Raw genomic sequence first — 16,980 nt, 5'->3', positions numbered from 1 at the left:
AAGGACCTCAGGGACCTCACTTCTAACCTCCAGAGATTTATGAGACTCTTCCCTATCATTACAGTGATTGTGAAAGACACCTTCTCCCAAGAAGAAACAGCTTATCACTTGGATTTCTAATTTGTACTGAGAAACCTTGAGCACCATTATTTAATACCCTTGGTAGACACCTGGCTTATTTTCAAAGCTCTGGTATTCTGATACCCTGAAAACAAACCCACTGAGACTCACCCAAGGGCCTTGAAAAGGAGGGGAATTTCACTCATTTTCTGCCAAACTGTCCATATTGGAAGCATGAGAAGCCCACAGCAGAAATTACTGCAGTGCTTTAGCAAGGCAAAGCCTGGAGTCTCAGGTCTTGAAAGGGAGCCCCAGCATCCCTGCCCGGCTTGTGACTTCATCCGTCTGATAATGACTGCACAATGTTTAAGGGGAATTATCCTAATTATAGTTTCAGGCCATCATCTCTTTATAAAGATATGAACCAACCAATCTTCTCTAAATTAGCAATTAAAGATTGCTTATTTTCCTGAAAAACCATAAGAATGTGGTCACAATCTGACAATGGACATTTCAAAACACAGACAATGTCTAAAAGTCTTGGCTATGCTCTCATAGGATAGCAATTAGATGTTTATGAATAACTGTTAATTCTGATGAATAGCAAACTGACATGACTAATCAGGGTTCCTTGAGAGAAAGAGCAGGAGATACAGAGTTAAAACTGTCTCCAGTCATATTTCCCTGCTGACCTAACTCAACCGATGGGCCCCTAGAGGAGAAATGATCCTCATGGTATCGTCTATATCCGTTGCCTGTAAGATTGCACTAGGGCTTTTATACGGTGGCAATGGTTTCTGCATCTGGCTAGATTTAAAAAAAATCTGGAGAGATTTAAAAAATACATACACAGAGAGATTCCCCAGCCTCCACCCCATAGAGATTCCAGTTGGGCCGGGCTGGGCAAGGGCCCAGGAATGTGCCTTCTACAATGATCCCATTGACTCCAAAGTGGCCATTCCAAAGACCAGCACTTGGGAATCACTTCATTGTTTCATTTTGAAGTTTGTTCCCTACAACAACTCTTCGAGGTAGACAGGGGAGGTGGATAATCATTTCCATTTCATAAGCAAAGTAACCAGTGGTACCTTCTGCATCTCCATTTCCCCCCGTGTAGAACTGGAAGGAAGGATACTCCTGGTCAGCAAAGTAATCCATGAACAATGAAGAATGAATATGATGAACATTCAATAGGGGGCATCTGGACATTAATCAGAGGCCTCAGTAAGAGAAAGGGGCTCCTCAGGGGAAAGCACCCAGGGACCACGTCTGCGGGACGCCATGGAGGAAGGGGGTCGGGGAGGGAGGGGGTGTTTGGGAGCCCAGACCCACCTTGCTCATGGCTTCTGCGATGGCGTCGACCATGCCTCCCACCAGCCCCACCTCACTGGCAGCTTCGTTCAGCGTCACCATGATGTCGTCCACGGCCTCCTTCATGAGCTGGGCGGCCTCTGTGATGGCGTCGTGGGTGTGCTGTGCCTGAGGAGGGAGGGCAAGAAACTGAACGTCTCCTCGGCGGAAGGCGGCGCCCAGTCCCTTCAGCGCCACTTCGCTTCTTTTAAGAATAACCATAAAAAGCAGAATACAAAACGTATCCCCATTATGGTGCACAGCAATGTATTTTTTCCTCTCCTTTATTACATTTGTACATTGGTTTTCAAAACAAATAAAAATCAGGGAACCAAACAGAAAAAAATCTCTCCACAATCCAAAGGAAAAATAAAACTGTATTATCAAGCAGCGTCTTATGACGTGATTGATTTTATGTTACTATGTTCAGGGTGGTAGAGAATGCCACAGATTCCCTAATACACAAGTTGACATATTTAATTAAAAAAGCTAATATAAAGAAAAAATATGTGCACATCAAATGCACTTCTCTTTGAAGCTTCCCAGCACACTATAATTCCCTTTCCACAAAAAAGACTGCTTTATGGAAACGTAGGTACGTACAGGAGTCATAAATCTGTAAAAGACCTGACAGGCTTTGGAACTATGTCACAATGACAGCACCACGAGGCCAGAGGAATCACTGAGGGACGTTCTGCAGGGACAGACGCTGTGCGGCAGCACCCAGAGTGCTCACGAGTTCCCCTGGATGGTGCCTTGGAGATGCTGTAACTGCAGGCATGTAATCTGTGTGCCAAGCACACAGTAGAAGCTACATAAACGCATGAAAGGATGAAAAGTGAAGGGTGCTGGGCCCTCTGAAAGATACCTCAAATGGCAGCCCGATGCAGGGCCATGAGCCAAGGTCCTGGGTCAGGAAAACCTGAGTTCTAGTTCTAACTCCGCTGTTAACTAGCTAAGTGGCGCTGAGGTTGGCTTCCTAAGCAAAATGGGAATGATGACAACGCTAGGCAGTGGGATTCCGATGACATCACATGGTGCAGGTACCTTTTCATCTCTGATGAGTGGTCTAGCTGGGGTCTGAGCCCATAACCCAGAAATCGGACCCAAAGCCGGGCAGTTGGGGTCAGCGCTGCCCTGCACCAGGCCTGCCTGTAGTGACCCCGCTGCCCTGCCCACTCTAGGGGCAGGTGACCCTTCCACAAGGTCCAAGAAATTTCATCTTTGCTTTGGTAGATGAGATGGTAAGGAAACCAGAGAGAGATGATAAACGACAACTCATTTGAGTGATTTAAACAAAAGAATTTCCAGAGGGCGTGTGGGCCACAGGAACGCGCTGTCTGCAGTATTGAAAAGCTATGGGAACCAAGAAGGGTTCTTCCAAAATGACATCTGCCAAGATGGGAAACATGCTGATCACATTCAGTATCCTTGGGCCAACTGTGTCAGGATGCAAATGTTAATTACTGACCATCACTACTCAAATTGCTCTAGAAGATAACAATGAAAAGTAACCTGGGGGAACAAAGGCTCCTTCACTCTTTTACCAGACTGGTGTCCAGCTTTGCTAGTTTTCAGGCCCTCCATGGGGGCCGGGAGGCAGCCCCTCTCTAGACTTACTTCCCCTTCTCCCTGGCATGGCGCCCTGGCTGCCGCCTGGCTGGCCTGCTCACAGACAGGCTCACCCTCTGTCTGCAGTGACTGGTTCTCTTCACCTCCTCCCTTTTCCCTTCTCCCCTCCATCCAAATCCAGGCATCAGGCTTGGGAGTGACCGAGCCTCAGGTCATTCAAGCCCCAGCCGCCGTCTGGCTGAACGAGAACCATCTTGAGCTCCGTGAATCTGCAGGCCCACCAGAGGTAGTACTAAAACGGTGTTTTAAGCCACTACATTATAGGATGGCTTGGGGGTAGCAGTAGCTAATTGGAACAGTACCCAGGAAGGGTTCATAGGCCAGCCTTGGGATCAGAGAAGACTTTTCTAAGGCGGTGTCTGGGGTGAGGGTGAACCCTGGAGGAAGAGTTCAGTCACTAGCTGAGCTGATGGGGTGAGAGAGAACGGGGAGCCTTCTGGGAAGAGGACACAGCCTGTGCAAAGGCCCAGCGGCGAGAGGGAATGTGGACTGTGAAGCTGAGGTGAGGCGCCGCATGCGAAGCGCATGGCATGCAGCTCTGCCTGCGGTCTGTTCTCTCTCACCCACGCCAGGTGGTCTCCCCAGCCAGACCCCGTGCTTCGTGCAGAATATGTGCTCTGCTTCTCTTTGCAAGCACCGTGGTCACAGGAAATGAAGGGCCTGATGGAGTCACCAGGTGGGGAAGTACCAGAGAGACAATTTTATTCTCAGAAAAATGTTCACAAGAATAACGGTCACAGGCTGCTGGTGCAGAGTTCTCTGGAGAGGCCCATTCAGAAATAACTGAAACCATCTGTTTGTATACTGTGAAACAGGCATGGCGGAGAGCTGACAGCACAGACGTGGCTGGCCTCGCGCCCGACCCTGATGACACGCTCTAGCTCTTCTGATTGGACCAAGAACACCTGCCAACATTCACGTAGATGCTGGCAAGATGCCAAGGGCTCACGTGTACCTGATACACCGCAAGAGCCAACCTGTAGGCCCACTGTGACTTTCATACCAGTTTAAAAATCTATGTTCCTGTATCTTGGGTCAGGCATTTTAGCATTTTACAGAGGTTCCCCAGGAACAACAATACATGTCAAGAGCAGCAATGGAAGGACAGTCGCCAGCCCGCAGGAGGGACTCCTCGGTGCCAGGCACTGTGTGATGGCGGCCGTGCTCATCACCTCACGCTCGCAGCCCGCCGGAAGGTGGGAACTGGTCGACACCCCTGCCAGGGAACGCTCTGACAGTCGCCATCTGGAAATGTGAGCTTATGCACTAGAGCTCAGAGGTCTGGTGGATGACAACTGTCACTGACCAGCCGGCCATCTGCTGAAATTGTATGTCACTGGTCAAAGGGAAGATGAGCATATGGCTAGATCAGATCAAATTTCTCAGTGCTACTAAAAAATAAACCTTAATGTAGGGAATATGCCACCTCCAAGAGGGAGGTTTCAGCCTGCTCCCCAAACAGGTGGCTTTTTTAAACAAGGCAAAGGCACCCAGGTGCCACGTGACAAAGGCAAGGGGCCTCCGGACCTGCTACCACTCCGGGGAGCTGGCTGGGCCAGCCTCACTCAGTGTCCTCCTCTGCATTTCGGCACCAACCTGGCCCGGGCTCTCAGGTCAATCTGCCATGGTGGGCGCCACACTTGCCCATGAACTTGTTGCCTGGTCACTTTCCAAATTTTCTCCTTCGAGCTCCCCAGGGCCCAGCCTGAATATGTCTTCCAACTCCTGGGAGTCTGCCATCAGATCAGTCCTGACTCTGTTGAACAGTCTTGATTCTAGGTTTCACAGAGGCTCCTCTGAGCTCTTAGCATTTCCTGGGTGACAGGAGGGTCTCTGTCATTCACGGTGGCCCCCTCAGGCCACACACCAGTTTATGCTAACAAGGTGAGTTGTGGTCCCTAAGTAGTTTTAAGATGGCAGCTGGCCATGCTGGAAAGACCAACCATGTGATTAGAGGGCTGGGCGTTGAGTGACATAATATTAGCCCGACCTCTGTCCGATCGCTAGGGAGATGCGAGGGCTAGAGACCAAGTCATTGGTCATACGACTGAACTCGATCCACTGAGCCCATGGAGTGAGATCTCAGTAAAAGCTCTGGACAGTGAAGGTACAGTGAGGTCCCGCTGGTGACACACACCAATACACTGGCAAGGTGACCCCTGGGGACATGGAAGCTTCACGTGTGGGGCCCTCCCAGCCCTCATCCTCTTTGTCTGCTTTTGTCTGGTTTTTATCCTTTATAATACAAATATATTTTTATGTAGAGTGAATTCCTGAGTTCTATGAATCACTCTAGGAAATGACAGAACCTAAGGGGTAGTGGGAACTCCTGAATTTGTAGCCAGGTGGTCAGTGTGAGGGTGGCTGGGAACCCTGGAGCTGCGGCTGCGTCTGAGCTGAGGGCAGTGTAGCAGGGACCTGTGCCCTTAACCTGTGCCCGGACCTAATGCCAAGTAGTTAGCGTCGGAATCACACTGCACCCGAGCACCGGGTCATTTTTTTCAAAGAATACAATAAATGTAGTTTCTCTTCCTTACGATTTTCTTAGCATTTTCTTTTCTCTAGCTTACTTTATTGTTAGAATACAGTACATAATGCATGTAACATACAAAGTATGTGCCAATTGACTGGTTATGTAATCAATAAGGCTTCCAGTCAACAAAAGGCTATTCGAAGTTTTTGGGGAGTCAAAAGCTTTCCATGAATTTTTGACTGAGCAAGGGGTCACCACCGTTAGCCCCTGTGTAGTTCAAAGGTCGACTGTACACATTTTGGGGGAATGGGAGGAGCTGCTTGCCAGGCACCTGCTCTCCCACATGGTCTCAGGAAGGCAGCAGAAGCTCATTTCCGGGCAGCAGCAGGAATCACCAAACTGCTCTCCGAATTCTCTGGGAAGGGTCAAGGGACTTTCTCCACACCGAGGCACCCTGACCTGCAAACACACACCCTTGCGCTCGGCTGTCCAGAAATGAATCCCTGCCCCGGGTGCTGGTGCTGAGGACTTCTCTAGAAGACCTGCTTCCTCTGGTCTGCAGGGTTCGGTTTCACAGATCCCTAAGGGGTGGCTCGGAGCCCACTTCTGTGTCGCCTCCTTCATTACTGCAGGCCTCGCCCAGGGCCAGGTCCTCTAGCTCCCAGGGCAAACCCCATCCTGCTCACACGCCAATCCCAATCCCACACGTGACGGGCTGAGCACAGGCGGTCAGAGCCCAGGGGCGCGGGGGCTCTGGAAGGTGGAGCCCAGCAGTGAGCTTGTTCTTTAGTCCCAGAGGGCTCCTTGTCATGGTCCTCACAGCCCAGCACAGGAGGTGCAACTACAAAGCCCAATGGAGCAGGCAGAGGCATCACAGGAGTTTGCAAAATGGGAGAAAGCTATAGAGCAGATCTCAACTTTGGCAGAGGGGAAAAAATAACGAGCAATTAGAACTGCCCAGTGATGGACAGTGTATTTGCTGAGCGCTGTGGGCAGAGCTGGAGAGGCCCTTCAAGGAGGATCTAGCAGGAGACTTGGTGGGGTGGGGGTGAGTGCAGAGGGGGCTCAGTGGGGTGAGGGGAGGTCACCCAGCAATGCCTTGTAATCACATGACTTATTAATACCAGGCTCTGGGGCAACCATTTTTTAAAAATCACACAATGTGTCAGCATTATCTCATTTAATCTCTACAACTACCCTAGAGAAACATTCATTATTAACCTCATTGTTTAAATGAGGAAACAAAGAAATGAAGTAATTTGCAAGAGGCAGAGCTAGGATTTGAATCCAATTATGTGTATGTCAGAATGCAAAACCGGTATTATTTTTCACCAAATCAAAGCTACTGATAACTATTTAACCACATTTACTCTACAATCAGGGACATGCATGTACACACACACACAACATACACACATATACACACATAACATGCATATAACACATACATACACACACACACACATCACCTAACACATAGCAAATAAACCAGTAAATATTTGCACCTGAGGTAATGCATCAGGCCCCTTAGGAAAGTGCCTAGAAGCCAACTTGCAGTGTCCTTCGTGACAAGCCTGCCAGGGTTTGCACAGAGCACAGGCTGAAGGACAGCACAGAGGGGGCGGACGAAACGGCTGTCCTGCCTCACTCATCTTAGCTCATCATCCAGTGCTTCGGGTCACTTGCTGGGAACTATCCCACCCTGGTCTCCAGGCGCCATTTCCAGGCCGATGTCCCTGCAAAGCGTACAGTGCTGACTACCGATGCTCAGACACGAGGCTCCTCGGTATAAAACAGGATTCCACGAGGAGTCCTGGCCTTGCAGTCCCAGCAGATACTAATCATCTTGAAGATCCAGAAAATGCCTCGTCTGAATGTTCCGGCTGAGAATGAACCCCTCCAGGTAAGAGTGGGGCGTAAACGGCCCTGGATAAAAGACAACCCAGACCTGGGTACTGAGGCGAGTCCTGGCTCCTCCAGTTTGGGGGTGGGGGTGCCAAGGGGGTTGGCCTGGCTTGGGGGCACCTATCACTAATCTCCCAGTCAGAAGGAAGTTCTTGTTCTTGTTGCTCTACTGACAGCCTCAGCCACTAGACTTCTATTTTTAGAGACTCAGAACAATGTGAGGGTAGTGGTGGGGTCTTAATATTTTTAGCATTCCCAGAATTAGGTTTCTAATAGTTACCAGATACATGAGTGAAAAACAGAATAAAGAAAATGCACATCTAAGACATTCTTCACGCGTCTACCAGAACGGTGCTCCTGACCTAGGGCTGGTGGTGTCATTCTCCACCGCTGACAATAAAGCCCCAACTCCTCAGTGTGCAGGAGGGAAGTTGTCACAACCCAGCCGGTCTGCCCTTCATCCCACTGCCCCACACTCTGCATGTTCCACATGCCTCAGACTGCATGTTACTTTCTTTCTTTTTAAAAAATGTTTCTATTGATTTGTAGAGCAAAAGAAAAGGAGAGGGAGAAAGAGACAGAAACATCAATGTGAGAAACATCAATCAGCTGCCTCCTGCATGCCCCCTACAGGGGACATGTGCCCTGACCAGGAACTGAACCTGCCACCTCCTGGTGCACAGGACGATGCTCAGCCAACTGAGCCACACCAGTCAGGGCTGTGTGCTATTTTCTGAAGCTATCAGAATTCTTTTATACCCCATCTGCGCCTTTGTATATGCTCTTCCCTCCTCCGAGGACATGTCCAGCACTCTCATGTGCTGGGTAATTTCCTTTTTTGAGACCAATGAGCCCAATGTCCCCGCCTTTCTGCAGCTCTCTCTCATCTTTGCTTTGGGCCAAGTTGGCCTGTAGATCCACAGGGCTCCGGCTCAGTCCTGGCTCTGCATCTACCCCTTGTGATCTCAGACAACTTACTCCTGCTCTCAGTCACCGTTTCCACACCTACAAATGGGAGCCTTCCTACTTCATAAAACACTTATGAATATATAGCAGGATGTGAGGGGTAATAACAGACAATTGGCATTCAATAGCTGTTAGCTCCGAGTTTACTATTTTGCAATTTTCTCTCTCTTGCTCTCTCAGAGAGAAGGGGGGTGGGGGAGAGAGAGAGAGATCAGTTACCTCTGACATGAGCCCCAAATGGGATGGGGATCAAACCCACAACCTGGGCATGTGCCCTGACTGGGAATCGAACCTGCCACCTTTTGGTGCACAGGAAGATGCTCCAACCGAGCCACACCGGCCAGGGCCTATTTTACAATTCTCATCCAGTCTTCTCTACTGTACCATGCTACCAGTTTGAAGATGTAACAGGACACACTGAAAGTACATATACAAATATGGATTCCTACAGCTTGTAGGTAAGTATCCTCCCCAAATCTTTCCAGTCAGTGCTCCCCTCAAGTTCCTGTCTGGTGAGGACCTGTGAAGATCAGCCTGATCTCGAGGGGCAGCTGCTAGAAGGTCCAGACAGACAGTGGGAGGAGCCGCCAACCTCCTCTCCAGGTACCAGAACCCCAGGAAAACGTCAGGCATGTAACAGTGTCACAAGTAAAACAACCATTCCGACACGGCTATCGTCCCTGAGAGAAAATGACCGGCCGTTGTCGTCTCTGGCCACCTACAGCAGGTTGAAGGAAGGTTCCACGTACAAACTGGTAAGGGAGACTGTCACATCCCCTCTGCTCCGGAGGCAGCAGCACCACGTGCCACGGGTGACCGTGTACCATGGCTTGCTCTGAGCCTGAGAACCAGGAGTGGAAACGAGGTTCACTGGAAAACAAGAGAGCCTTGCTCTGTGGATTCTGGGGGTCAACACTGAGCAGCTACTGGCGGGTATTACAGTTCTACTCCTGTAAGAACCACATAATATGACTTTCTTTCCCAGGGACACTTGCCTGCACAACTTACAAATATGCACTAAATAGTCATGTTTCTTGTTTTCCCCTTTAAAGGTCCCTGGGAAGGCCAACAGAAGATTACATCCCAGCTCTGAGTGGGAAATCACATGCCCCCAGCTAAGCACTGGTGGTGTCTGCCCCAGAGGGATGCAATACAGAGGCGTGCGATGGCCTCTCAGCGGTCCCGAGCGAGGCCTGGCCTCCTGAACCGTACCTTGGGGTTCCCACCACCCTCTTTGGCGGCATACAGCATCTGCAGGGCAGACTCCGCGAGCGTCTTGGTCTGGTCCAGGACCGTCATCTGCTGCTGATGGTCCAGAATCTTGGAGGCGACACCCACTGCAGCTAAGATCAGGGGCTCAAAGTAGCTCGCCAGCTGTGTCACCTTTCAAAACAAAAAAGCCACAGATGCATTGTAAATGCATGAGTCTCCTTTTAGGGGCCCCGCTGGCGGGGAGGGGGCTGAGACAGGGATGGGGTGACCCACAGGGAGAGGCAGAGCTGCTGAACTTTATTTCTGTTCATTTTTTCTAGTATACAATCCAGTATCATGAATTACAGTCACCACGTTATACGTCAGATCCTTAGACGTCCTTTATTCATTATTGCTCAACACTACTTTTTAAAGGATTTGCTGATGAACACACTCCAGCTTGGGTTTGATTTCCTCTAGGGAGCTCTTTGTCTTATCTCTCATCAAGATGAATGTGCTAAGAAATCCTTTCTGAGATCCAGAATTAGGAGTGAGAATTTTACAAATTTTAATTTTAATTTCACACACAGAAAAGCTTCGGAAAGAACCAAAGACTGAGAAGGAAGGGGGAGAGAAGAGGGGCAGGGGAGCAGGGCAAGAGGAAAGAAGACTGAGAGGAGAGGCACCCAGAAGCCTCTAGGATTCCAATCCAACTGCCCTCTGCCCTGAGCATTTAGCCAGGGGTGGGGAGTGTCCAGATATGACCTGTGAAATCAAGACCAGCTACATCACATGCCTCACCAAATTAGCCTGACCAAATGAGCAGGCTAATTTATTTAATTAATTAATTTAGTTTTATTAATTTATTTTTGTTACAGATATTTCTTCTTGACCCCCCCATTGACACCCTCCTCCCAATTCCGCCCCTCTCCCCACAGCATTGTTGTCTATGTCCATTGGTTATGCATACATGCATGTAAGTTCTGTGGTTTATCTCTTTCCTCCTCCCCAGTCCCCCACCTCCTCCAAGGTTTGTTAATCTGTACCCTACTTCCATGTCTCTGGGTCTATTTTGTTCATCAGCTTATTTTGTTCATTATATTCCACAAATAAGTGAGATCATGTGATATTTGTCTTTCTCTGATTGGCTTATTTTGCTTAGCATAATACACTCCAGGTCCCTCCATTTCGTCTCAAAGGATAAGAAATCTTTCTTACAGCTGCATAGTATTCCATTGTGTATATGTACCACTGCTTTTTTATCCACTCATCTACTGATGGACACTTGGGCTGTTTCCAGATCTTAGCAATTGTAAATAGTGCTGCTATGAACATAGGGGCGCATATATTCTTTCCAACTGGTGTTTCAGGCTTCCTAGGATATATTCCTAGAAGTGGGATCACTGGGTCAAATGGCAGTTCAAATTTTAATTCTTTGAGGAAACACCATAGTGTTTTCCATAGTGGCTGCACCAGTCTGCGTTCCCACCAGTGGTGCACTAGAGTCCCCTTTTCTCCACACCCTCGCCAACACTTGTTTGATGATGTGTTGATGGCGGCCATTCTGACAGGTGTGAGGTGATACCTCACAGTTGTTTTAATTTGCATCTCTGAGGATTAGTGATGTTGAGCATTTTTCATATGTTTCTTGGCCATCTGTATGTCCTGTTTGGAGAGGTGTCTATAAAGGTCCTCTGCCTTTTGTTGTCTTCCTTTTGTTGAGTTGTATGCATACTCTATATATTTTGGAAATTAACCCCTTATCTGATGTATCGTTGGCAACTATGCTCTCCATATAGTGGGTTCCTGTTCCATTTTGATACTTGTTCCTTTTGCTGTGCAGATGTAACTCCGTTTATTATTTTTTTCCTTTGTTTCTCTTGCCTTAGATATTGTATCAGTGAAAATTCTGCTGTGTGTGATGTCTGAAATTTTGTTGCCTACATTTTCTTCTAGGATTTTTATGGAATCACATTTAAGTCTTTTATCCATTTTGAGTTTATTCTTGTGTATGGTGTAAGTTGGTGGCCTAGTTTCATTTTTTGCATGTAGCTGTCCAATTTCCCAACACCACTCACTCCATTGTACGCTCTTGCCACCTTTGTGAAATATTGAGCATAATGTCTTGGGTCAATTTCTGGGTTCTCTGTTCTGTTCCATTGATCTATATGCCTGTTCTTGTGGCAGGCTAATTTTTAAGTTGATAATTTTGTATGGCCTGCGGATTATATTATACATATCCAAATGGCCCTTGGCAGAAAAAAGGTTCCTCTCTCCTGATTTAGACCAAACTGTGGATTTGGAATAAAAGCAAGAATGATTTCACATCAGCCTAGATGCTGTTTATGATTAGCTGAACCCAGGAGAACAAAAATGCCTGTCACGACAGCTAACCACTGTTCTAGCAGAGGCCTATCCCCAAGCGGACAGCACCAGAGACAGAAGCTACATCTCACCAAAGCCCACCAGCTGGCTGCCGCAGGGCCTGGGCCACAGCAGTCACTGGTGCATCCCAAGGCAGCCTTTCTGCTGAATGCTTACATGCATTTCTCATGTAATCTTCGTACCAGCTGTGAGAGGTCGGTATGAAGGAAGAAATGGAGGTTTAGACAGGTGAAGTGACCTGCTCAGCCTCGTGCAGCCGAGAGGTGGAGCTGAGAAGGGAACCAGGTGTCCCACTCCCAGCCCAGTTCTCAGTCACGCTGTACTGTCTGCTACTTTTCATTTCATACAGCAATGTCCCTAGCATCCAGAACACAGTATTTTAACATTTTGCTGTATTTGCTTCAGGTCTCATAATCTATCCCCACTCAGGTAAAACACAATGACACTGATAACAGTGTTCCATTCAACTCCCCATTCTGTGCGACAATTGCTAATGGCTAAATTATTCCGATCGAGCTATTCAAGCTCGGACCCTTAGGCAGCTATCCCTCTTCCCAGCACAGGGAGGAAGGGGATGAGAGGGGCACGTGGGCAGGAAGCCCACTTCGCAGGCACCGCGGCAGTCCCTGGGTTAGGAACGAAGCAGAGGGTGGGGGCTTGTGAAGATGGTGGTGGCTGGGGCAAGGTGGGGGTTTAAAAATAGTAAAGCCCATTAAAACTAACAGTGAGACCAGACTTTCAGACAGCAATGAAGACACTTTACTTAAACAAACAAACCTGTGATTCCAGTTATTTTACAGATGGGTCCCAAAGCGCTGGAGCAGGCCTGCTGCTGGCCCCTCTGGACCGATTCTAAAGGCTCCTCCTCCTCTGGGCAGACACGGCGGAGGCCAGGGCACACGGCCTGGCTGGATGTCGGCCCCCACTCCCTGCTCCAGCCAAACATTTGTGTGTGGGCCCAGCCTGCGCAGCCCCAGGTGGCGGGCCTACACATTTGGATTTAATTCTCTTCCCAGGAGGGGACTGGGTCTCCACCTAAGGGAACAGGTGCTGACAGGTCCCCGGGCTCAGGGCTCAGGATGTGCCTGTATATGCTAAAGGAGGCCAAGTGCTCGATGAATTAGACCCTGACATGTTTTCTAGATTAGTCTTATGATTTTAAACATACATCTCATCCATGCAACGGTAACACGCCAAGCGTTGCTTTGGACTGAGCGTAATGAGCCACACGAGCTGGTGCCCAGCTTCCTCGCAGGGGTGTGTGGCTGGGAGATGGACAGGAGGCCCTAGTTTCAGAGCTACTGCCTCGGAATCCTTCCTGCAAGTCCTCATTAGGAAACCCCAGGCAAACGGCCTCCTATGAGACACTTCGGTCTCCTCCTCTGTTTTGTTTTTGTTTTTTATCCTCACCCGAGAACACTTTTGCATTTATCTTCAGACAGAGCGGGAGGGAGAGAGAGAGGAATAGAGAGAGACAAACATCGATGAGAGAGAGACACATCAAATGGTCGCTACACACACAACCCCAACCGGGGCCGGGGACAATCTGCAACCGAGATACATGCCCTTAACGGGAACTGAACCCAGGACTCTCTGGTCACGGGCCAATGCTCTAACCGCTGAGCCAAACCGGCCACGGCTAGTCTCCTCCTCTGTAAAACTGGGACGAATAACAGCACTAAACTCAAGAAGACTGTTAGGAGGATTAAAATAAGGTACTTAAAAACACTTAGCATAATGCCTGCCACGTAGCAGGCACTCAATAAATGTCGTGTGGATATTCCGCACATACTGTGGGCAAAGGCTTTTGAAGGGATGTGTCTTTCCTGTATTCAGGGAGCTAACACCTGCTCTTGAGACACAGCAGGACAGGAAACATCCTCACCAGGGCCAGCACAGAAGTCAACATTTTCACAACAGGATTGAGTGTTCAGTGCATGATGTTGATTCCCTCGGCCTAGGAGGGCAGAGAGGGTTGGATGGTGGCCCCCACAGCATGTATGTCCACGTCCAAAGCCCTGGAGACCGTAAATGTGATCTTACTGGGAAAAGGGTCTTTGCAGATATATTTAAGGACCTTAAGATGAGATCCTCCTGGGTTACTTGAGTGGGCCCTAAATCTGGCAACAACCATCCTTCTGAGAGACAGAATAAGGAGAGACAAACAGAAGAGCAGGAAACAGCATGATCGCAGAGGCAGAAGTTGGCCTGACACCGTCAGGGAATGCCAAGGGCCACCAGGAGCAGAAGAGGCAAAGAACAGCTCTCCCTCAGAGCCCCCAGAAAGAGCTGGCCCTGCCGACACCTTGGTTTTGGACACCTGGCCTCAGAGTATAGCACTCAACCTCCTTCTAGCATCTTCTTCAAAAACAACCCCTCCAGGATCATTAAGAGATTCCATTTCTGCTGTTCTAAGCCACCCAGTTCACAGTGATCTGTTACAGCAGCGGTTGGGAACTAATGCCGGGGTCTGAGAATTTGCACGGAGCATTCCCAGGTGATGCTGACTCTGACCTGGGACCCCACCGAGCGCTGTAACGAAGCACTGGAGCCACGTGGGCATCAACTCTCGGTCCCCGACTCCTCTGGATAGAGGGCCTCTAGGCTGCCACTGTCCACACTTCCTTTTAGAGAGTCAGACTGGTTTAGCCAAAGGGCCAAGAGTAAATTCATAACTAAAGTGATGCAAGTATATTATTTTTTTGATGCTACCCACTGACAAGGAAACTAATCTTCCTCACTGACAGCATATCTGCACAGACAAGGATGTTGCCCTAGAAGTGTAAAAACATTTTCTTATGAAATTCCTGCTGGAAAGAAAAGTAACTGCTGAAACCAGGTGCGGCGTCTCTGCCGAGCTGTTCCCCGCAGCACGCACACAGGCAGCGGTCCCCGCCTCCAGCCAGTCCCCCTGCCCTGCTCCTGTCTCCCCCTGCAACCCTCTTCACACAGGTGGACAAGCTCCTCTCTTATTATAAAGGAACTCAGCTGAGAAAATTTGCCACACTTGAAAAGGCAGAGGTACTGAGCACTTTAAATCTCCGAAACCTCTCCTTACAACACCAGCAACAAGCTTAGTAGGCCCTTAAGCTGTTCTGTAATTTAAAAGAGCAAGAATATCGATTTTCTAAAAGCAATACCTGTGGAGAACTCTGCTCCTGGACTTCTTGACGTGCAGAGCGATGCTGAGGGCTGCACTGGTAAATGCTAGGGAACCCGAGGGCGGGTACGAACCCCGTTTCTGCCCTGTCTGCCGAGGCATGGGCTGCTTGACAAGCCAGAGATCCCGAAGGGCTTGCAAAACAAACTCCGAACAGGCCAAACGTTACTCGGCACTTACAACAATGCAGGTGGAAGGGCCCCTCTGAGGTGGCCACAAAGGGAGGCTCTAGTTGTCCAGAGTGAAATGTGAAAGTTTGCTTTGCTTTATCGTGTGTGAAAACAGACACTATATGAGAGGCCATGAGAATGAGGCCAGCCAGCCGGGGACAAAAGGTGGCAGACATCAGGCTGGGAATGTCAACTTCAGTCTCTGGTTTATCTCAGCCAAGGTCAAGAGCAACAGATAACTATAAATGCCTCATGAGCTGAAAAGTCTGACCACAACCAGAAAAAGTTCCCCGCAGGTTTTGTCTCAACACCAGGTGACACAGATCCCGAAGGGGTCATTTTGGGAGAAGATGCTAGAGGGAGGCTGAGTGCCCCGTTCCATCGCTGAAGCCAGCGGGACCCGGGCACAATAGCGGGCTCCAGGATGTGGGGAATGATAACACAACCATTCCCTCCCCCAGCTCCCTCGTGCACACTCTCAGCAGGTTCCCGGGTGCGTGTTACCTTATGTCCCAGCTGAGCTGCTTCCCCCCGAGCCGCCGTGGCGATGGGATCAATGAGGTGCCCGATTTCCTGGACCACTGAAGTCAGCTGCTCCTGAAGGGCCTGAGGAGGAGAGAGCCGTCAGTTCATTCCACAGTGGCTCCCCACGTGGGCACGTGGATTGAGAAAGGTCCGTGTGGAAGACAAGGCGGGCCACAGGAATGGGCATTGGAACGCCCGGGCACGCCATCAAGCCTCTGCTCTCCCTGCCCTTCCCAGGTGCCCTCCGCTGCCCGGGGCGAGAACCCCCAGCTGCAGCCCGGAGTGACTAAGGCAGCCCGGAGGAGCGCTGTTCCTGCTGCCACTCACTCCCACCAGCCGCAGTGACGCCCGACGCTACTGCTGCCCGTGCACTGGTGCTCAGCGTGACTCCTGGACACGTGGCTCAGCCAGGCTTTCCAGGGGACAACCTTGTCCCAAGGGAGAGCGCTAACAGTGGGGCGAGGGACCGTCCAGGCAGTTGTATTCTCAGAAGTACAAACTCCTTAAGGGGGCAGGGGAGAGGAAGGTGACGCAGACATGAGATCACTTCTCGGGAAGCAGGGCTATTTCTCAGACACCACCCCGTGCGGATGCCAGGGAAGGTGCCCACTGAGCTCATCAGTTCGGGCTCTCAGTGCTCCGGGTTTGGTGATGTGGACACAGTTACTGAAACAGTATCCTCAAGGCATTTCTGCTCAGGTCTGAGAGCCGGTTTAACCTCCCCATCCTAACGCACTGAACTCGTGCTGGAGAGACAGGGCACACTATCTAGGTGAGGCTGGAGTGTGAGGGGCGGGGGATTCAAAGATGGAGTAGGGAGCTAGTAGCAGGAAAGATCAGGCCCTTTTGCAGGAATCGCACAGGAGTTTCGCGATAGAGCCAGGATGAAACACATTACAACATTGGGCATTTTAGGCTTGCACACATCAGCATGGAGTGGGTGCAGCTCCGGACAGAGGGACGATGTCCTGCTCGTCAGAAATGAGGCTCAGTTCCTTCCCCCTCAACAATGCCGCACGCAGGCTGGGGAGCTCTGGGCAAAGTGCAGTCAACGAGAGGAGCAGCCTAACATGCAAACTTGACAACAAAATCTCGGGGGGAAAAGAAAACGTGATGGAGGAGGGTAGAGAGAAACCTCCAAATGTCCCAGGGTCTTATGTAGC

At 49.8% G+C, this 16,980-nt stretch overlaps 1 protein-coding gene across 1 annotated transcript in view; it reads right to left on the bottom strand.

Moving 5' to 3' along the window:
- The window catches only part of TLN2 (talin 2), a 242,140-nt gene that overhangs the window by 61,861 nt on the left and 163,299 nt on the right, over positions 1–16,980 (bottom strand). Inside the window, exons 39-41 of the mRNA XM_036268699.1 lie at positions 15,797–15,898; positions 9,599–9,769; positions 1,393–1,539 (exon numbers count right to left, since the gene is read on the bottom strand). Of these exons, the coding sequence (XP_036124592.1) occupies positions 1,393–1,539; positions 9,599–9,769; positions 15,797–15,898 (420 nt within the window). The remainder of the gene's footprint in view (positions 1–1,392; positions 1,540–9,598; positions 9,770–15,796; positions 15,899–16,980) is intronic.

This window comes from Molossus molossus, unplaced genomic scaffold, assembly GCF_014108415.1.
Source record: "Molossus molossus isolate mMolMol1 unplaced genomic scaffold, mMolMol1.p scaffold_m16_p_1, whole genome shotgun sequence".
NCBI classification, from domain to species: domain Eukaryota; kingdom Metazoa; phylum Chordata; class Mammalia; order Chiroptera; family Molossidae; genus Molossus; species Molossus molossus.
Note: the sequence above shows the minus strand (reverse complement) of the source record. Positions and strands in the feature narration are given on the sequence as shown.